The 23,393-nt window shown below is 43.1% G+C and overlaps 3 protein-coding genes across 3 annotated transcripts in view; 1 reads left to right on the forward strand and 2 right to left on the reverse strand.

Moving 5' to 3' along the window:
* LOC120991124 (zinc finger protein 585A-like) overlaps positions 1-23,393 on the reverse strand; it is a 2,129,672-nt gene that overhangs the window by 656,146 nt on the left and 1,450,133 nt on the right. The window lies entirely within an intron of this gene.
* Positions 1-23,393, forward strand: part of LOC120991886 (oocyte zinc finger protein XlCOF6.1-like) — a 400,346-nt gene that overhangs the window by 127,527 nt on the left and 249,426 nt on the right. The gene's annotated exons all lie outside the window — the stretch shown is intronic.
* LOC120991887 (zinc finger protein 850-like) overlaps positions 14,010-23,393 on the reverse strand; it is a 200,762-nt gene continuing 191,378 nt past the window's right edge. Inside the window, exon 8 of the mRNA XM_040420630.1 lies at positions 14,010-14,694. Within this exon, the coding sequence (XP_040276564.1) occupies positions 14,010-14,694 (685 nt within the window). The remainder of the gene's footprint in view (positions 14,695-23,393) is intronic.

Raw genomic sequence — 23,393 nt, forward strand, 5'->3', positions numbered from 1 at the left:
TTCATGGTAATGATAACTTTAGGGGTTTGCTAAAGGGATGGTATCTAGAATTAATCTCTGACAACACAAAGACAACCATTCTCTATTATGGGACACAGCAAAAGTTGTTCTGCGAGGTAAAATAATTTCTTATACCCATGCCTTGAAAACTAAAACTAAAATTAAACAAGATAACAGAAAAACTCAGGAGATCTTATACAGCGTTCCTGTCCACTCCCACAGATAAAACCAAACAAGAATGGATACTGGCGAAGAGAGATTTTGAACTATGGTACTCTCGGTGGGAAGACATGTTCAGATCAAAAAAAGAATCCAATCTGTTTAAATTTGGGAATAAATCGGGTAGGCTATTAGCGAGACTCTTTAAGGGGCCAAAGGGACTGTCACATTTACCATCATTAATAGACAATCAAGGCTTCCTCCAAACAGAACCGGAACAGGTTCTCAATATATTCAAGACCTTCTACCAACATCTATATGCTAGGGATCCACAGACCAATTGTTAACTGAGGGTTTTAATGATGTTCTAAGTGGTCAAGCTAAAACGGTAAATAATACAGCCTACATCCGACTTCTGCCAAAACCAAGGAAAGACCCACTACTACCCGCATCTTATCGCCCAATATCTCTTATAAATGTGGATCATAAGATATTCTCAAAAATAATGGCTAATAGGTCTGTGAAGGTTCTCATTTATCCAGGTCATGGTATATCTGTAAATAATAAATCAAGGCAACTGGACTTACTGTAGATTTCTTGAAAACGTTTCACTCGTTCTTCCAACAAGCTTTCTCAATTCTGAGTGACTGTACAAGAATTCTCTGGGAATAAATATGTCACTGAATCAACATCTGGTAATTATAGTCAGCATGGGGTCATAGTGTCATGCCCTGCTCTGACTATGTGCGGAGGTCGACCAGAATAGCAGCACGTGTTTAGTTTTTTGTTTTGTTTTGGAGTCGTGCTGGTTCCGCCTTCCTTCAGGTGAACTGGGTGGGGTCATTGGTTTAAATATCACTCAATCCCAGGGTTCTGTGCGGATTATAGAAATCAGTCTGGCCTTGGAGTCAAGGAAGGAAGGATTGTCTTTTCCAGCTCAGATAAGATAAGTTTGGTTTCTGTGTTTGTTGCTTGCTGTCTATTGTTTGTATGTCATCTGTCTCCTCCAGGTTCTGTGGGAGCAGGCTGCCCCTATTTCCCCTTTCACCATCTCAGGGATTCTAGGGTATTTGCAGCCCAGGCACGAGGACACATTATTCCTACCATTAAGGTCTGAATGTGGGCTTAGCAGTCTAGGGAGAGAAGTCAGGGATTCGCTAAGAGGTGACCCTTTCCCAGCTGCTCGCATTGTAATTGTTTGTTGGTTTATCTGTGTATCTGAGATCCTATACCGCCGTGACATTATAACCCGCCCGCCATACTTTGACTGTCATTGCTCAGCGGTTTTGTGATGGCGTCAATTGAAGCGTTAGTTGACCGCATGCAGGGGCTATCCCTAGAGGTTGCGGAGCTACGTGGTTTGGTCATACGGTGTCAGAGCGCCCTGGCATCGGGTGCAGATCAAATTTGTGGGAAGCCGAGAGTCGCTCTCCCTGATAGATTTGCAGGGGGTACGGATAACTTTATCCGTTTTAGAGAGTCATGTAAATTGTATTTTCAGCTGCGTCCATGGTCGTCAGGAAATGAAAGTCAGAGGATAGGTATAATCATTTCTCTGCTTAAAGGGGACGCACAATCCTGGGCCTTTTCTCTGCCGCCCGATTCTCGGGCCCTCCGGTCAGTGGAGGAATTTTTTAAGGCCCTGGGTTTAATTTACGATGACCCAGATCGGGTCTCGATGGCGGAATCGAGATTGCGTAATTTATTTCAGGGTGAACATACTGCAGAGGCTTACTGTATTGAGTTTAGGAGATGGGCTACCGAGTCAGAGTGGAATGATCCCGCGTTACGTAGTCAGTTTTGTCAGGGGTTGTCTGAAGGATTGAAGGATGCCCTTGCTTTTCATGAGTACCCGGATTCTTTGGAGAATGCTATGTCTTAGGCAGTGCGGTTGGATAGACGCCTTAGAGAGAGGTGTAAGGCTCCCTCCGCGCAAGGGATCCCTTCTGTGAGTGGTTTCGTCTCTACTGCTTCCCAGGGTGATGTTGCAGGTGGCTCTGGGGTAGGGGAGGAACCCATGCAGCTGGGTCAGGTTTCTTTCCGTTCTGGTAGTAGAGACTTTAGGAGATTGCACAAACTATGTTACTATTGTGAAAAAAGTGGTAATTTTATTTTTGCTTGTCGTTTTGTTAAACCACAGGTGGAAGAGAGAAAGAAAAAAAAAAACTTTCCTGACTCTTGGTAGCGTGAATGGTGTGGTGGAACAGGCTGGAATGCAAGCTCCCTGTAATACCCGTTTTCTCCTTCCAGCTATGGTGGCGCTAGACTCAAAATAATTTTTTGTTAAAGTATTCCTTGACTGTGGTGCTGGAGTAAACCTTATTGACTTTCTTTTTCTTCAAAATCTGGGTCTTAGTACTTGCACTTTAGAAAGAGAGATTCCGTTTTTTGCAATTGATTCTTCCCCTCTTTCTCAAAGGAGTCTCACTCATATTGTTCATGGTATTCACTTAAGGGTGGGTGATTCACATGTTGAGATTATGTCTTGTTTCGTCATGAAGGATTTGCCGGCTCCTATAGTTTTGGGGTTACCATGGTTGATTAAACATAACCCAATTATACAGGGTGGGCCATTTATATGGATACACCTTAATAAAATGGGAATGGTTGGTGATATTAACTTCCTGTTTGTGGCACATTAGTATATGTGAGGGGGGAAACTTTTCAAGAAGGGTGGTGACCATGGCGGCCATTTTGAATCCAACTTTTGTTTTTTCAATAGGAAGAGGGTCATGTGACACATCAAACTTATTGGGAATTTCACAAGAAAAACAATGGTGTGCGTGGTTTTAACGTAACTTTATTCTTTCATGAGTTATTTACAAGTTTCTGACCACTTATAAAATGTGTTCAATGTGCTGCCCATTGTGTTGGATTGTCAATGCAACCCTCTTCTCCCACTCTTCACACACTGATAGCAACACCGCAGGAGAAATGCTAGCACAGGCTTCCAGTATACGTAGTTTCAGGTGCCATTTGTGAGTAGCTAATATCCGCCGAAGGGATGTTCGACTAATGCCACTCTCCAGTGACATGCGGCGAGTGCTACGCTGTGGGCTCTTGCTGAATGAAGCTAGGACAGCCACTGATGTTTCTTCATTAGAGACAGATTTCATGCGTCCACATTTTGGCAAATCCAACACTGAACCAGTTTCATGAAACTTAGCAAGCAGTTTGCTAACTGTAGCATGGGAGATGGGTGGTCTCGTAGGGTGTCTTGCATTGTAATCTGCTGCAATGACCCGGTTACTGCGTTCACCAGACATCAACACAATTTCTATCTGCTCCTCACGTGTTAACCTCGGCGACATGTCAATGGCTGTAAACAAAGAGAAACTTGGAAATAACTCATGAAAAAATAAAGTTACGTTAAAACCAAGCACACCATTGTTTTTCGTGTGAAATTCCCAATAAGTTTGATGTGCGCCGATCTGGGTCATCCTCGTTGAGATGCTGCAGTAGCTGGAGTTTTTAAGGGTGCCATTTGTGAGTAGCTAATATCCGCCGAAGGGATGTTCGACTAATGCCACTCTCCAGTGACATGCGGCGAGTGCTACGCTGTGGGCTCTTGCTGAATGAAGCTAGGACAGTCACTGATGTTTCTTCATTAGAGACAGATTTCATGCGTCCACATTTTGGCAAATCCAACACTGAACCAGTTTCACGAAACTTAGCAAGCAGTTTGCTAACTGTAGCATGGGAGATGGGTGGTCTCGTAGGGTGTCTTGCATTGTAATCTGCTGCAATGACCCGGTTTCTGCGTTCACCAGACATCAACACAATTTCTATCCGCTCCTCACGTGTTAACCTCGGCGACATGTCAATGGCTGTAAACAAAGAGAAACTTGGAAATAACTCATGAAAGAATAAAGTTACGTTAAAACCAAGCACACCATTGTTTTTCGTGTGAAATTCCAAATAAGTTTGATGTGTCCCTCTTCCTATTGAAAAAACAAAAGTTGGATTCAAAATGGCCGACTTCAAAATGGCCGCCATGGTCACCACCCATCTTGAAAAGTTTCCCCCCTCACATATACTAATGTGCCACAAACAGGAAGTTAATATCACCAACCATTCCCTTTTTATTAAGGTTTCATCCATATAAATGGCCCACCCTGTAGATTGGCAAGCGAGACAAATCATTGATTGGAGTGAGTTTTGTTCGGATAATTGTCTTGGCACATCTATCTCTGGTGTGTCCACTACGGCTTTACCTCAGTATCTCTCAGATTTTGCTGATGTCTTTTCGGAGGGTGGGGCTCAGGAATTGCCCCCTCATCGTGACTATGATTGTCCAGTTAATCTCATCCCAGGGGCTAAGTTGCCGAAGTCTCGGCTTTACAATCTTTCTCAACCCGAAAGAGAGGTCATGCGAAAGTATGTCGCCAAGAGTTTGGCAAAAGGTCATATTAGGCCATCTAAGTCTCCGGTGGCAGTGGGTTTGTTCTTTGTAAAAAAAAAAAGGATGGATCACTGAGACCTTGTTTGGATTTCCGGGAATTGAACCGTATTACGGTCCGGGATCCATATCCCCTGCCTTTGATCTCTGACCTTTTTGATCAGATTGTTGGTGCCAAGGTGTTCTCCAAGCTGGATTTGAGAGGGGCCTACAATCTGATCAGAATCAAGGAGGGGGATGAATGTAAAACGGCCTTCAATGCTCACGAGGGTCATTTTGAGAATCTGGTGATGCCTTTTGGGTTGACGAACGCGCCAGCGGTATTTCAGCGATTCGTCAATTACATTTTCCATCATTTGGTGGGGAGGTTGGTGGTGGTTTACTTGGATGACATTTTAGTTTACTCTCCTGATCTGAAGACCCATCAGGATCATGTGAGACAGGTTTTGACGATCCTTTGGGAGAATAAATTGTATGCCAAATTGGAGAAATGTGTGTTTTCGTTGCAGGAGCTTCCGTTTTTGGGATATATGCTTTCTGACTCTGGTTTTCGTATGGACCCCTGAAAAGGTCCGGGCGGTTCTGGAATGGGACCGACCAGAGAATCAGAAAGCTTTGATGCGGTTTTTGGGATTTACGAATTATTATAGAAAATGTATTTTGAACTATTCTACCGTTGTAAGACCTCTCACTGATATGACTAAGAAGGGCGCCAACGTCTCTCTCTTGTCAGAAGAGGCATTGCAGGCCTTTTCGGCTATTAAGGAGTGTTTTAAGTCTGCTCCCATTCTGGTGCAGCCCGATGTGTCTCAGCCATTCATGGTTGAGGTTGATGCATCGGAGGTGGGGGTTGGAGCAGTGCTGTCGCAGGGTTCATCTCCTGGCAAGTGGGTCCCGTGTGCTTTTTTCTCCAAGAAGCTCTCGGTCGCCGAGAGGAATTATGATGTTGGGGATAGAGAGTTTCTGGCTATCAAGTTGGCCTTTGAGGAATGGCGTCACTGGTTGGAGGGGGCGTCTCACCCCGTTACTGTATATACAGATCATAAGAATTTGGCTTACTTGCAATCCGCAAGTCACTTTTTTTTTCCAGGTTCGATTTTGTAGTTACCTTTCGCCCGGGGATTAAGAACGTCAAGGCAGATGCCTTGTCTCGCAGCTTTCCTGGGGGAGGTGATTCTCAGGATCCTGCTCCGATTTTGGCTGATGGGGTGGTGGTCTCCGCTCTTTTTGGCGCATACGGTTTTCATCCTCAGTTTGGTACCCTTTCTGGGACTGGTTCCTCTGGGATGCCAGAGGAGGAGAGATTTTCTTCTGCCTTGTCTTCTATCTGGCGGAGGATCCAAGGGAATTTGGAGAAGATGGGTGAGAGGTATAAGCATATGGCTGACAGGAGACGTGTGACTGGTCCGGACCTATGTGTGGGTGATCTGGTGTGGTTGTCCACTAAAAATATTAATTTGAGAGTGCCATCTTGGAAACTGGGTCCAAGATTTATTGGTCCGTACAAAATATCTGCGGTGATCAATCCAGTGGCGTTTCGGCTGGATCTTCCGCAGACTTGGAGGATTCATGATGTGTTCCACAGGTCTTTACTGAAAAAATACGTGAAACCGGTGGAACCATCACCATTGCCTCCTCCTCCTGTTTTGGTCGATGGAAATTTGGAGTTCGAGATCTCCAGGGTTCTCGACTCCAGAGTTCTTTGGGGTTCTCTTCAGTACCTGGTACACTGGAGGGGATACGGCCCTGAGGAGAGGATGTGGGTTCCAGCGCCGGATGTCAGTGCCAGCCGACTGGTGAGGGCTTTTCATAGATCCCATCCGGATAAGGTTGGTCCGGGGTGTCCGGAGGGCACCCGTAAAAGGGGGGGGGGGGGGTACAGTCATGCGCTGCTCTGACTATGTGCGGAGGTCGGCCAGAATAGCAGCACATGTTTAGTTTTTTTTTTGTTTTGGAGTCGTGCTGGTTCCGCCTTCCTTCAGGTGCACTGGGTGGGGTCATTGGTTTAAATATCACTCAATCCCAGGGTTCTGTGCGGGTTATAGAAATCAGTCTGGCCTTGGAGTCAAGGAAGGAAGGATTGTCTTTTCCAGCTCAGATAAGATAAGTTTGGTTTCTGTGTTTGTTGCTTGCTATCTATTGTTTGTATGTCATCTGTCTCCTCCAGGTTCTGTGGGAGCAGGCTGCCCCTATTTCCCCTTTCACCATCTCAGGGATTCTAGGGTATTTGTAGCCCAGGCACGAGGACACATTATTCCTACCATTAAGGTCTGAATGTGGGCTTAGCAGTGTAGGGAGAGAAGTCAGGGATTCGCTAGGAGGTGACCCTTTCCCAGCTGCTCGCATTGTAAATGTTTGTTAGTTTATCTGTGTATCTGAGATCCTATACCGCCGTGACACATAGGTCATTATATCCAGCATGGGGTCAAAGGTGTTGATTCCGTTATCCTAAATGGAGTCAGTAGGTGATAATGACCTCCCAGAAAAAGGTGTCAAGACAGCATTGTATGTGGCAGACAATAGATGTCTAACCCCCCCCCCCCCCCCCCCGAGGCAACAACTGGTTAACCCAAAAGACCCAACGCCTAAACACAAGATGGATAACATTGTGTATGCAGTCCAGTGCAATGAGGAATGCTCAGAACTGTATATCGGCGAAAAAACAAACAAACAACTACATCAGCGTATGGCTCAGCATAGAAGAGCCAAAACCTCTGGTCAAGATTCAGCCATGTACTTACATCTAAAAGAAACAGGTCACACCTTTGAAGACAGTCAAGTACGTGTTTTGGATAAGGAGGCCGATTGGTACAAACGAGGTGTGAAGGAGGTCATCTACGTAAAAATGGAGAAGCCAAGCTTGAATAGAGGCGGGGGGGAGGGGGTTAGACATCTATTGTCTGCCACATACAATGCTGTCCTGACACCTTTTTCTGTGAGGTCATGATCACCTACTGACTCCAATTAGGATAATGGAATCAACACATTTGACCCCATGCTGGGTATAATTACCAGATGTTGATTCAGTTACGTATTTATTCCCAGAGAATTCTTGTACAGTCACTCAGAATTGAGAAAGCTCAGTGGATGAACGAGTGAAACGTTTTCAATAAATCTACAGTAAGTCCAGTTGCCTTGATTTATTCTTTACAGATATAATGACTGATAGGCTAGCAAAAATTTTACCTGATTTAATAGGACCATCCCAGGTAGGCTTTGTTAAGGGCCGCTCTGCAGTTTTTAATGTGCGAAGGGTTCTTACAGTCCTAGAGCACACGCATTGTAAACATACAGGAGGGGAGACACCAGCTCTCCTTACCATTGACGCCAAAAAAGATTTTGACAATGTGAGGTGGAGCTGGTTGGACATGGTGATAGACCGTATGCTCATTACAGGGGCTTTTAGGACATATGTGGGAGAGTTATATAATAACCCTAAAGCGCAAATAGCTATTCCTGTTTTTTTTTTATCAAAACCCTTCCAGTTATTAAAAGGCACCAGACAGTGATGCCCCCTCTCACCTTTATTGTTTAACATTGCAATAGACGATATAAATAGCACGCTATTTGGAAACAGCAGATATATTTGAAGGAATCAAAATTGGATCCAGAACAGTATGTATATCTCTATTCGCGGATGACATTATTCTGTTTCTGGCTAATCCTTTAAGGGATCTCCACAAGATGTTTGAGGCAATTGAGGAATTTGGGAAATATTCAGGTTTTAAGGTCAACACAGGAAAATGTGAGTTATTATACACTCACCTAAAGAATTATTAGGAACACCTGTTCTATTTCTCATTAATGCAATTATCTAGTCAACCAATCACATGCCAGTTGCTTCAATGCATTTAGGGGGGTGGTCCTGGTCAAGACAATCTCCTGAACTCCAAACTGAATGTCAGAATGGGAAAGAAAGGTGATTTAAGCAATTTTGAGCATGGCATGGTTGTTGGTGCCAGACGGGCCGGTCTGAGTATTTCACAATCTGCTCAGTTACTGGGATGTTCACGCACAACCATTTCTAGGGTTTACAAAGAATGGTGTGAAAAGGGAAAAACATCCAGTATGCGGCAGTCCTGTGGGCAAAAATGCCTTGTGGATGCTAGAGGTCAGAGGAGAATGGGCCGACTGATTCAAGCTGATAGAAGAGCAATGTTGACTGAAATAACCACTCGTTACAACCGAGGTATGCAGCAAAGCATTTGTGAAGCCACAACACGCACAACCTTGAAGCGGATGGGCTACAACAGCAGAAAACCCCACCAGGTACCACTCATCTCCACTACAAATAGGAAAAAGAGGCTACAATTTGCACAAGCTCACCAAAATTGGACTGTTGAAGACCGGAAAAATGTTGCCTGGTCTGATGAGTCTCGATTTCTGTTGAAACATTCAAATGGTAGAGTCCGAATTTGGCGTAAACAGAATGAGAACATGTATCCATCATGCCTTGTTACCACTGTGCAGGCTGGTGGTGGTGGTGTAATGGTGTGGGGGATGTTTTCTGGGCACACTTTAGGCCCCTTAGTGCCAATTGGGCATCGTCTAAATGCCACGGGCTACCTGAGCATTGTTTCTGACCATGTCCATCCCTTCATGACCACCATGTACCCATCCTCTGATGGCTACTTCCAGCAGGATAATGCACCATGTCACAAAGCTCAAATAATTTCAAATTGGTTTTTTGAACATGACAATGAGTTCACTGTACTAAAATGGCCCCTACAGTCACCAGATCTCAACCCAATAGAGCATCTTTGGGATGTGGTGGAACGGGAGCTTCGTGCCCTGGATGTGCATCTCTCAAATCTCCATCAACTGCAAGATGCTATCCTATCAATATGGGCCATCATTTCTAAAGAATGTTATCAGCACCTTGTGGAATCAATGCCACGTAGAATTAAGGCAGTTCTGAAGGCAAAAGGGGGTCCAACACCGTATTAGTATGGTGTTCCTAATAATTCTTTAGGTGAGTGTATGTTGGAAAGGGAAATAAGGGGAGACAGTCTTTAATACAAATTGTCCAGTCTTGATAGCCAAAAATTACATCACTTACCTGGGGATCAAAATAGGAATTTCTCCTCATTCTTTGTACACCCTTAATTATGTCCCTCTGATAACTGGGATTACGCAGGAGCTGCTTAGGTGGCGGAAGCTTCCGTTAGGTAGATGTCATCTGATAAAGATGATTAGTTTCCCTAAGCTACTTTATCCGATGCAGACTATACCTGTGTTACTCCGACACAAGGATATACAATCATTAAACAAGGCATTCTCGGGATTTGTATGGGCCGGTAAAAAAACGAGAATAGCTATGAAAACGCTGTGGTCTCCATCGGATAAGGGGGGGGGGGGGGGGTAAATTTCCGGATCTGACGAGATATAATCTAGCAAGCCTCTTTCGACATTGTAGAGATTGGCTACATCAGACCTCTCATTATTCAAACACTTTATTGGAAAAGGAAATTGCCGCAGGATGGGACTTAGGAGCTCTATTGCATTCCAGACTGGCATCTCTACCTTCAGATATCAAATTATCAGTGATGATTAGGGACACGGTAGTGACTTGGAAGGAAGTGAGGAAATTATTTGGGCTCTCATTTTTGTCTTCCAAACATATGCCTTTGTGGAATCATCCAGAATTCAATGCAGGTAATAACAATAAATGGTTTCACACGTGGAAGTCTAGAGGAATATACTCTATAAAACATTTACTCCATGACAAGGAACCTCGATACCTGTCTCTGTCGAAATTCCAGGACAAATATGCGCATCCAGAGAGTCACGTTCTACAATTCTACCAAGTAATGTCTTTCTGTAAAGCTAGATTAAGAGATGTTAGTCAGGAATACGTCACTAATTGTTTTGATACTTTATTAGGACAAAAAGAACACAAACTTTCGCTCTCAGCCATCTATAAATCCCTGAGGGAAAGAGAAAATTATAAAACTCAGGCTCATCTGTTCTCGGGGTGGAAATCAGTACTGGGAACAACAGAGTGGAAGGATACGTTGATGAATGGGTGGATGAGAGTTAGAAAGGCCGTCACATGTGAGGGATGGAGAGAGACGCAGTTTAGGCTCACACAAAGAGCAATATTTGTGTTTAATCTACCTGCCTCGAATATGGCTCCCGAAAGGATAACAGAATGTCCAAAATGTAACCAGTCAAGGGCAGATTTGGATAATTGTATATGGTCCTGCCCAATGGTACAAACCTACTGGAGGTGGATACTAAATGGACTTGGCAGATAGAACTACTATGTGAGACACTTGTGGTTTTGTTTAATTGTTATCCTGAAGGGAAAAAGATCCCGAGACTGATAGATGGGGTTTTATTGGTAGCTTTGAGATGCCACATACACCATCTGACAGTGAGTTCCAGGGGCAAATGCGGTACTTTTTATTAATGGACTAATTGGAAGCAGAAAAAAATAAAAAAAATATTTCAACTATCTTCTTAAACAAATGGCAGACCTTTATTGGCAAACATATGACAAATGTAGAAATACAAAATCTCATGCGTAATTTTCAACACATAGAATGGTACCTGACAAACGATATCAAATGACAGTTTGGACATCTTGAGGTTTTATAGATACTTTATCACATTGTATTGGATTATGAGACTTAGTAGAGAGGAGGCACATCCAGACGGGGGAGAAAATGGGGGGGGGGGAGGTGGGGTTGAGTTGCAATAAGGTTTGGGAATAACTTTAGTGGGGTTAGAATTGTAAATTGTTATTATACAATATTTTGTGTTGCCAATTGGCTATATGGATGCCATGTTAACACTGTGAAACTTTTAATAGTGTTCATTCCTAATAAGAATGTACTGTAATACACATTTTGTTTTGTACCAAAATAAATAAAATGTTCAATAAAAAAAAGAAGAAAAAAGAAACTCGAATTCAGTGTTTAGTACACTGCAGACAGAAGATGGAAGCCAGCTCTCATGTATATCCCCGATGCACTCCCTAACTAATCAAGTAAAATATTCAAATGTAAACACTTGTTAATAAATACGATTTAAATAATCATATCGCTTAGACCCTACCCTAAATGTGAACCAAATACCTGAAGAAATGGACGACCTGGTATAGAAAGAGATTTTGATTGCTGTTACAATTGCAGAAGTGAGTGGCAAGCAGAGCAAGCACAGGGAGGATATGGCTAGTTTCTCTGAATGCGAGCAGCTATAGTTGCCATAGGGATATGATATACAAATGCACCCGAAGGCCCGGAAGAGAAGTACTGCTCAGGCGCATGGATACCATAGAGACGCGGGACGCATACACGTCCAGGGCGCATGCGCAGTGAACCATGAGGGACGCTGGATCTGGCGCTTGCATCGCACGAATATGGAGGCGATCGGGACCACTATGGGGGTTGTATGTCCACCGGATTCCTCGACTAATGTAAGTTTTTATGCACAATGCTTATATATGTATATAAATTAATGATATTGCATCGTATATTGTGTTATGTGAGAACATAATGAAGGGGGAGGAGTCTAACTGCATCATGGGATTGGATCCTAAGGGTTTAAATACTGCACCTGATTCACTGTGTAAATTGCTTGAGAAAGACCACACTGGTCGAAACGTCGCTAAGAAATTGGTGAATACTGAATTGATGAAGAGAGTGCCGCGGTATACTTTTAATATTTTACTTGCTGTGACGGGATATGTGGACTGTTACCTGACACTGCGGGCACCACCACTGTATAATCCCACTGTTGTGCTGCAGCACTTTTCTTTTGTTCTTCACTAACTAATCAGCCACTGGAGACATAGGGGAGAGAAGCACTGCCACTGCTCACCGCAGCCAGTGTGAATATAGTTGGGGACAAGCACTGCGACAGACCACAGGGACAGATATGTGTACAGCCATGCCCAGATACAGCAGCAGAAGCCAAAAGAGATTGCTGAACATGATGGAAGATTATTCAACCACTGCACCAACCAGATGCAATCAGCAAACTGATAGACACCAACTGAACAACCAGGTTTAGTTGTATCTGTGCTGTGCCCTTTCCTCAGCACATACCCTGACCCCATGGACTCCTGGGTCAACTGACTTGATTAGCCGCAGGAACGGGCCTAGTTTGCTATCCGTGTACTGTCTTATCCAGCTTCCAGTGTACTGTCAGAGAAAACAATTTGTGAAAATGGATCCATGAGATCTTCTATTGCAGACATTGGCTATTTATCACCAGCCCAATGATGCCACTGCCGCTGTCTACCTGTTCATCATGTTCCCTATACTGCTACTACTACTCCTACACAGGTGCACATCTCCTTCCTTGTCTGTCAGATTCCATACCGTACTGCTGCAGCTACTACTGCCACCACCGCCACAACTGCTACCCCTACATAGCCGCAAATATCCTGCCTTGTCTGTCAGATTCCATACCGTACTGCTGCAGCTACTACTGCCACTACTGCTACCTCAACATAGCCGAAAATCTCCTGCCTTGTCTGCCAGATTTCATACTGTATTGCTTCAGCTACTACCGCCACCAATGCCACTACTGCTACCTCTACAGAGGTGCAAATCTTCTGCCTCTTTGTCATGGTTCACACTGTACCCCTGCTGCTGCAGCTACTACTACACCTGCTATTTACTACTACCCCCTACACAGTTGCAGATCTCCTACTTTGTCAGGTTAAATATTGTACTGCTCCCATTACTACTACTCCTAAACAGGTGAACATCTCCTGCCTTGTCTGTCAGGTTCAATACAATACTGATGCTCCCAAAAAAGTGAGCATTCAAAACAAGCCATTGCTTCTTCTGCACCACCCTGTGTGTAAATTCTGAAAGACATCTACCCCCAAAAGGGATAATTTCTGGATTTTTTTTTTATTTTAAAAAGTATAACAAAGCCAAAAGTGTAATGTGTGGTTAAACAAGCTGTTTATCCATAGCTATATATTTCCCTGCCACTTGAAGATTGCCAATGCTGCCTTGGCATTAGAGTAGTTGCATACAGCCATAGAAGACCTCAAAATGTCATCCACAACTTATCAGGGCAATCTAAACACTTTCCCTTTGGCCTGAATTTATTTGTTCCCGATTCGAATCTGCTGAAATGATTCAATTTCAAGAAATTCGCTCCTGTGTGATCTCTCTGATGTATAATAAGATTTGATTTTTGTGTAAAACATTTCCCAGATTCTGAACATCAATATGGCTTCTCTCCTGTGTGAGATCTCTGATGTGCAACAAGATTAGATTTTTGTGTAAAACATTTCCCACATTCTGAACACAGATACAGCTTCTCTCCTGTGTGACCTCTCTGATGTATAACAAGATCTGATTTTTGTATAAAACATTTACCACATTGTGAACATGAATATGGCTTCTCTCCTGTGTGATTTCTCTCATGTCTAACAAGACCTGATATGTCATTAAAACATTTCCTACATTCTGAACATGAATATGGCTTATCTCCTGTGTGACTTCTCATGTCTAACAAGACCTGATATGTCATTAAAACATTTCCCACATTCTGAACATGAATATGGCTTCTCTCCTGTGTGACTTCTCTCATGTCTAATAAGATCTGATTTTTGTGTAAAACATTTCCCACATTCTGAACATGAATATGGCTTCTCTCCTGTGTGACTTCTCTTATGTCTAACAAGACCTGATAAGTCTGTAAAACATTTCCCACATTCTGAACATAAATGTGGCTTCTCTCCTGTGTGATTTCTCTCATGTATGACAAGGTTTGATTTAATTGTAAAACATTTCCCACATTCTGAACATGAATATGGCTTCTCTCCTGTGTGAATTCTCTTATGTCTAACAAGACCTGATATCTCTGTAAAACATTTCCCACATTCTGAACATAAATATGGCTTCTCTCCTGTGTGATTTCTCTCATGTATAACAAGGTTTGATTTATTTGTAAAACATTTCCCACATTCTGAACATGAATATGGTTTCTCTCCTGTGTGAATTCTCTTATGTATAACAAGACATGATTTGTCTCTACAACATTTCCCACATTCTGAACATTTATACATCTCACTTGTGTGGCTTTTTCTATGCCTAACAAGATATGATTTATCTGTAAAGCATTTCCCACATTCTGAACAGGAGTATGGATTTTCTCTTGTATGAATTTTTATGTATGTAGAAAGACTTGATCTTTTTGTGAACTCTTTACCACAATGAAGCCTTTCGTCATCTTTTTGGTCGGGAGATGGTTCCTCATGATTAGGGAGATTATATGAAAGAGCTGTACTGTGAAGTCCTGGATGTACATTAAGGTTTTCTCTTGAAGAGAGCTGCATGATATCTTCATCTTCTACTTTATCATTTAGTGATAACATGAAGTTTCCTTCAGAATTCGAAATGGGATTTTCTGCTAAGATAAAAATTTACATTTGTGAGTTTTTTGTTTTTTTTTAAATCAATTCTTTATTATTTTATCAACAAGACAAACAATACATCCAGAGTGTACATCTCTGAATCAAAACAGCACTAAAAGTGCAATGAGCAATTCAATAACATACAAAGGGGCATTATATAGTCATGAGTACAATATATTCAGTACAAGCAATCAATATATGATAACATTATTAAGATATTCTCCCGTAGAACTAAGACAGATTAACAGATCGGAGCAACAGACGACCCAAGGTCCCCTTCAGTTGACCCATAAGGTACCATTCCGTCAGTGTGAACGGTCTCACAATTAATTGTATCTCCTCATCAGACATACAATGAACAATAAACGGTTTCCATTTCTGAAACAACCCCTTAGCTTGTCGTTCTTTAACAGCGAGGGAATTTAATCTCTCCAAATAAAATACATTCTTTAGTTGTTCTATTATAAATTGCAACCCCGGAGCATCAGCTTGCAGCCATTTTTGTAGAATACTACGCTTAACTACCATACATATCATATGAAACAAACGAGGTAACCCCCCCCCTTGACCTACCTCTCCTTCCTCAAAATGAAATAAATATAGTTGAGGGGACAATGGAAGCTCTCTTCCCCAGATTCTCTTGACTAAATTCCCCACTTCCTCCCACAACCTCTTACTCTGTGGGCACGTCCAGATCCCATGAAATAAGTCAGAGAAACCCACTCCACACTTCAGGCAACTAGTTATCCTGTCTGGTTTTGCTGGATGAGGGGGGATATTAAAGCCATATATGGCATGATACATCAGTCGAAACTGCATATCCCTCCATGACTCGTTAATAAAATGCCTCCTAACCACTTCCTAACCTTTCACCATCTTTTGTTCAATATCCCCATCATCTAACTGTTCGGCCCATTTTCCAAATCTAATACTCCTATCCCCAGTCCCATCTTCCTTTCTCATATCAGCGTAAATTGTGGAAATTGAGACCTTTCCACCATCTAAATCCAAGATCCTATCCAGAACATTTCTACGAATCTCTTTCTGCACCAACCCCAATTGATTTATCACAGCCTCCTTTACCTGAGACCATTGAATAATTTGGAATGATGACAAAGAGAACTTTGCAATCAATTCTTCACTCATTATCCATCTAGGTTCAGTGTCATGTAGTAAATGTTTCACATATAAAATCCCCTTCCGCCTCCATTCTTCAAACAATTTGTTCACATTACCCTGTACAAATTCTGGATTAGCCCATAAAGGAAGATGCTTAGAGATCCTGTAAGACAACCAGTACTTTTTCCGAAGAATCCTCCACGCAGCTATTGTATCTTTAAACAACAAAGATTGTTTAATCCACACCGGAATCACCTGCAACCTTGAATGTAGCAGCGCCACTGGACACCAGGGAGCACAGAATTCCCTTTCTAGCGACAAAGCTGAATAGAAATCAGATCCATTTATCCAGTCACAAACATGTCTTGCCGTGCAAGCCAAATTATAACTCCTAATATCAGGAAAAGCAATCCCTCCCTGTTCAATCCCCTTTATTAAGGAACACATTTGTATCCTAGGCCTCTTGCCATGCCACAAAAAGTTCTTGAATGCTTTCACAATCTTAGAAACATCTTTATGTTTTAACAGAATGGGGATAGTCTGCATGGGATATAGCAATTTAGAGACTGACATCATCTTAATTAGATGATTACGCCCCAGTAATGACAGCGGGAGATCACGCCATCTATGTAGTTCCTTAACTATTTTATTTATCAATGGGTCATAATTAAGTCTATATATGGACTCAGGAGTAGTCCCTACCCTAATACCCAAGTAAGTTATATGAGAACGTGCAATTGGTATACCCCCCAAATCACTCCCCATTACCCGCTGCCCCCCACCCTTCAAGAATAGGAACTCACTCTTTGATCTATTGATTTTTAATCCAGAAAGAGACCCAAAATTCTTCCAAAGCCTCAGTAATCCTCCCAATATCTCTAACAGGGTTAGACATAAAAAGCAGAATGTCATCAGCAAATAAAGCCGAACACATCTGCTTTCTACCTATCCTCAGACCCTCAAACAACTCCTCTGAATTTAGCCATCTTGACAATGGCTCTATCGCCAGGTCAAACAAAAGAGGAGATAACGGACAGCCTTGTCTAGTTCCTCTCTGCAATAAGAAAGAATCAGACAAACAACCCCCGGAACAAACCCTTGCCCTCGGACCTAAATACAAAACATCTAATAGCGTACGAAACATCCCATTAATACCTACCAAATCTAGGGCAAGACCCAGCCATTTCCAGTTGATACTATCAAAAGCTTTTTCTGCATCTAAAGTGAGAATGGCTAGGTCTTGCCCCCGATATTCCGTCTTCCCTGCCACTGAAAGAGCAAGCAGAACCTTCCTTAAATTGGTGACAGCCGCCCTGCCCTTAATGAAACCAACTTGCGCAGGAGAAATCAAAGTAGGGAGAACACCTGCCAACCTATTAGCAAGCACCTTCGATAGGATTTTAAGATCGTGATTTATTAGGGATATTGGCCTATAAGATGCCAGGTTTTCCGGATCTTTCCCGGCCTTATGAAGTAATGTTATGTGGGCCGTATTCATTCGTTCAGGCAACACCCCCCCCCCCCTCGACCCAAGAGGAATAAAGCGACATCAAATACGGAACCACCTTAGTATCCATCACTTTGTAAAAGTCAGACGTATACCCATCCGGGCCTGGGGCTTTTCCAGAAGGAAAGGATTTTATAGTTGCCTGCACTTCCGCTGCCGTCAATGGGGCGTTCAGAGCGTCTAGCTGCTCTACTGTCAAAGTTGGTAAGGAGATTCGCTCTAAGAAAGCCTTCCCCTCTTCCACCCTATCCCCAGCATTCTGATAAAATGCCTCCATATAATGTCCAAACAATTTATTGATCTGTTGCGGTCTGTGCTCCCTGGTCCCATCACTTTTCCTCACTACCTGAATATGATTCAATGGCCGCCTACCCTTAGCCAATGAGGCCAACAACTTTCCAGATTTGTTGCCAAATCTATGCAAACTAGCATCTAACTGAGACTTTTTTGAAACTTCCAGTTTCTCTGCCCACGCTTCAAAGTCTCTCTTAGCCGAAACCCAGCATTCTTTGGCGGTCTGGGCCAAGAGAAAGTTGTTGTAAGCATCCCTTAAACATGCACTCGCTTTTTCATACTGCGTCCTAGCAACCTTCTTGATAGAAGAGACATAAGCCAGCAACCTACCTCTCAAAACAGCTTTAGCCGTTTCCCAAAACAATACCGGATCATTCACATGCTCCCTATTATCATCAACAAATTCCATCCACCATCCCTTCATTAGTTTCACGAATTCATCATCCTTTATCAGATAATTTGGGAACCTCCAAATGAAATCTCTACCCCCAGTATACATTTCTCTAATATCTATAAGAAGAGGAGAATGATCTGAAATTAAAAAATGTGGGGGGTTCAGTCAGCACAACCTGTATGTAGGTGCACATCACTATGGCAAAATACATATACAAATGGAAAATGCAAATGTGATCACACTCTGCATCCAGCATTCTGCCCTGCCTCCATGCTGGATGAGACATTGGTGTACATTTTGGCCAAAGCGTAATAAGCCACTCACCACGTCAAGGTCGCCTCATTTGAGTGGTCCCTAACACTAGTTCCTACCTGTTTATGGGCCATGACAGCCACACAAAGTCCAGGGAATGCAGGTCAGCATGCAAGCCAAGCACACTCTGCTTTTAACCCCGTCCGGTGCCATTACAGCTTTCATCGGATCCAGGGATGCAAGTACCAACATGCACGCTGAGCCCACCATATACTTCTCCTGGAGCCAAATGGCTACTGGTAGGTTCTATACAGGGAGTGCAGAATTATTAGGCAAGTTGTATTTTTGAGGATTAATTTTATTATTGAACAACAACCATGTTCTCAATGAACCCAGAAAACTCATTAATATCAAAGCTGAATATTTTTGGAAGTAGTTTTTAGTTTGTTTTTAGTTTTAGCTATTTTAGGGGGATATCTGTGTGTGCAGGTGACTATTACTGTGCATAATTATTAGGCAACTTAACAAAAAACAAATATATACCCATTTCAATTATTTATTTTTACCAGTGAAACCAATATAACATCTCAACATTCACAAATATACATTTCTGACATTCAAAAACAAAACAAAAACAAATCGGTGACCAATATAGCCACCTTTCTTTGCAAGGACACTCAAAAGCCTGCCATCCATGGATTCTGTCAGTGTTTTGATCTGTTCACCATCAACATTGCGTGCAGCAGCAACCACAGCCTCCCAGACACTGTTCAGAGAGGTGTACTGTTTTCCCTCCTTGTAAATCTCACATTTGATGATGGACCACAGGTTCTCAATGGGGTTCAGATCAGGTGAACAAGGAGGCCATGTCATTAGATTTTCTTCTTTTATACCCTTTCTTGCCAGCCACGCTGTGGAGTACTTGGACGCGTGTGATGGAGCATTGTCCTGCATGAAAATCATGTTTTTCTTGAAGGATGCAGACTTCTTCCTGTACCACTGCTTGAAGAAGGTGTCTTCCAGAAACTGGCAGTAGGACTGGGAGTTGAGCTTGACTCCATCCTCAACCCGAAAAGGCCCCACAAGCTCATCTTTGATGATACCAGCCCAAACCAGTACTCCACCTCCACCTTGCTGGCGTCTGAGTCGGACTGGAGCTCTCTGCCCTTTACCAATCCATCCACGGGCCCATCCATCTGGCCCATCAAGACTCACTCTCATTTCATCAGTCCAAAAAACCTTAGAAAAATCAGTCTTGAGATATTTCTTGGCCCAGTCTTGACGTTTTAGCTTGTGTGTCTTGTTCAGTGGTGGTCGTCTTTCAGCCTTTCTTACCTTGGCCATGTCTCTGAGTATTGGACACCTTGTGCTTTTGGGCACTCCAGTGATGTTGCAGCTCTGAAATATGGCCAAACTGGTGGCAAGTGGCATCTTGGCAGCTGCACGCTTGACTTTTCTCAGTTCATGGGCAGTTATTTTGCGCCTTGGTTTTTCCATACGCTTCTTGCGACCCTGTTGACTATTTTGAATGAAACGCTTGATTGTTCGATGATCACGCTTCAGAAGCTTTGCAATTTTAAGAGTGCTGCATCCCTCTGCAAGATATCTCACTATTTTTTACTTTTCTGAGCCTGTCAAGTCCTTCTTTTGACCCATTTTGCCAAAGGAAAGGAAGTTGCCAAATAATTATGCACACCTAATATAGGGTGTTGATGTCATTAGACCACACCCCTTCTCATTACAGAGATGCACATCACCTAATATGCTTAATTGGTAGTAGGCTTTCGAGCCTATACAGCTTGGAGTAAGACAACATGCATAAAGAGGATGATGTGGTCAAAATACTCATTTACCTAATAATTCTGCACACAGTGTATAAGCAGACTCAGTTTTATACTGACTTTAAAACCAGCCTCCAGGACAGATTGACTGGTCAGGTGTGCATGACTCAAAGGAGATCGCCATGCCTCCAATATATACTACAAAGAAAAAATGTGGGGGATTGAGTCAGCACAACCTGTATGTAGGTGCACATCACTATGGCAAAATACATATACAAACGGAAAATGCAAATGTGATCGCACTCTGCATCCAGCATTCTGCCCTGCCTCCATGCTGGATGAGACATTGGTGTACATTTTGGCCAAAGCGTAATAAGCCACTCACCACGTCAAGGTCGCCTCATTTGAGTGGTCCCTAACACTAGTTCCTACCTGTTTATATAAACTAAAGTCACCAAAAGGACCTGAGATGTTAAGATGTAATATCCTCCCCTCGTCATCTGCTTCTTCAGAATGAACTATATGTGACAAATGACGACCTATTAGAACCAAAACTCTTGCTTTTCTATCAACAGCCGAAGAACCATACACCTCTCCCACCCAAAGCTTCTTCATCCTATGGAAGTCCGCTGTCGACAGGTGGGTCTCCTGCAACAAGGCTATATCTACCTTCATCCTACGTAATTGTCTCAGAACCTGCATGTGCTTGTTAGGAGACTTTAGTCCTTTCACATTCCACGAGACTATTCTCATAAATTTGTCACCAACACAAGACCCAACTGTCGACAGAAAACCCCACCCCTCCTTTCCGTCATAGTTTGCACAGTATCTTTCAAAGCACTGCCTCCCAGCCCGACAGTACTCCATGTATCATTACACATTGATTGCTCATATATTTCCCCTGAACAGAAAAAGAAAAAAAAGAAACCCAGCCACATTAGGATCATGACTGAGAGAAGCAAACTCTAAAAAAAACTGTTATTAAACAGCACAATTAGCTTAAGAACTCCCTTTTTTCAGGCATTAGACACGGCACATCACCGCCAAATAGCTGTTATAACAAAGAGTCCCCAGAAATTATAAAATGTCCCTGTACACATTCCTGGAACATTAGAAAGAGGGGGGAAAAAAAAAAATATGAATTAGATTTTTTTTTGAAAAAAAAGCTATTAATACACAGCTGGATCTGTTTGAAACGTCGGGCAAAGTGGTGGATGTCAAGTTGCTAGCCATTAAAGTGGCGAAACAGTTAGCACCTGATATTATTGCCTCGTTATCTACTACCCTGCACGCGGCCCTTAACAAATTACAAGAGGAGGTGGAATTACAAGATCACAGGGTATCTGAGGTGGAGCAGCGGGTGGCTTGTATGGAGGAGGAGGCTGCGGACACTACACAGAAGATGCGGGACTTATCTCAACTGGCTGAGAAGCTAAATGACCGTGTTGAGGACCTTGAAAATAGGTCCAGGCGCAGCAACTTACGTTTGGTCGGAATACCTGAATCTGTGCCAATAGCGGAACTGCGCCATGTTTTTGAAGTTGCCCTACCACAGGCTCTGGGTCTCCAGGGAGGAAGAAGAAAGGTGGAGAGGGCTCATAGAGTGGGGCCCTGGAGGGATCAAAAGTCATCTGCTAACAGTAGAGCTGATCAGAGGCCAAGACAGGCAATTTGTAAGTACCTGGACTACTCCGATAAGGAGGACATTATGCGGGCTTATCGTGCAAGGAGGGAGCCATTGATTCTAAACGGTATTAAGGTTTTACTATTTGCCGATTATTCAGCGGAAGTGGCGCGAAAGCGGAGGGCCTTTGGGGTGATCTGCACTAACCTCTATAAGGCCGGGAACAGATTTCAACTAGCATATCCTGCTGTACTGAGGTTACAGTTACCTGATGGAAGCTCTAAGCATTTTACAGATCCTAAGGAGGCGGAGAAGTTTATTCAAATTCAAGCAGATAGAAGACAAGGGTTTGCGGATACGGAGGAAAATCGTCGAGACGCCAGCGTACGAGATGGAGGAAATGGATGGCATCGGGTGTCTCAGATCTCTTCCAGAAATCTTCGGGAACAAAATTCATGAGACAGACGGGAGGACTGTGAATCCATCGTCAGGTTTAGTCATGGTCAATTGGACCCATTTTGCAAAGCAGGATTGATCGTGTGCACGGGAGCACGAAGCATCTTAGATTACAATGATGCTGTGCACGTATGGCCGCCCAAGGGACTATTGTCCCGCACTCATACACTGAGCAAAAATATAAACGCAACACTTTTGGTTTTGCTCCCATTTTGCATGAGTTGCACTCAAAGATCTGAAACATTTTCTACATACACAAAAGACCCATTACTGTCAAATACTGTTCACAAATCTGTCTAATTCTGTGTTAGTGAGCACTTCTCCTTTGCCAAGATAATCCATCCCACCTCACAGGTGTGGCATATCAAGGTGTTGATTAGACAGAATGAATATTGCACAGGTGTGCCTTAGACTTCCCACAATAAAAGGCCACTCTGAAATGTGCACAGTTTTGCCTTACTGGGGGGGGGGGGGGGGGGGGGGAGAGGGTCACAAAACCAGTCAGTATCTCCTAGTGCGACATCTCATTTATTGAGTATCTGGTATGGCCACCATTTACCTTACGCAGTGCAACACATCTCCGTCGCATAGAGTTGATCAGGTTGTTGATTGTGGCCTGTGGAATGTTGGTCGACTCCTCTTCAATGTGCGAAGTTGCAGAATATTGGCAGGAACTGGAACACGCTGTCGTATACGCCGTTCCAGAGCATCTCACACATGCTCAATGGATGACATGTCCGGTGAGTATGCTGGCCATGCAAGAACTAGGAAGTTTTCAGCTTACAGGAATTGTGTACAGATCCTTGCAATATGGGGCCATGCATTATCATGAGGTGATGGTCGTGGACAAATGGCACAACAATGGGCCTCAGGATCTCGTCGTGGTATCTCTGTGCATTCAAAATGTGTCACGTTCCTCAGGTGACTGAGCGTGGAGGAATCTAACAGCCTCCTTGATTTCTTATTCCAGGGCCTTATAGGGAAATCAGGGCCTAGGTATCCTGCTTATAAATATTCCTACCTT

This window comes from Bufo bufo, chromosome 2 (assembly GCF_905171765.1).
Source record: "Bufo bufo chromosome 2, aBufBuf1.1, whole genome shotgun sequence".
NCBI lineage: Eukaryota > Metazoa > Chordata > Amphibia > Anura > Bufonidae > Bufo > Bufo bufo.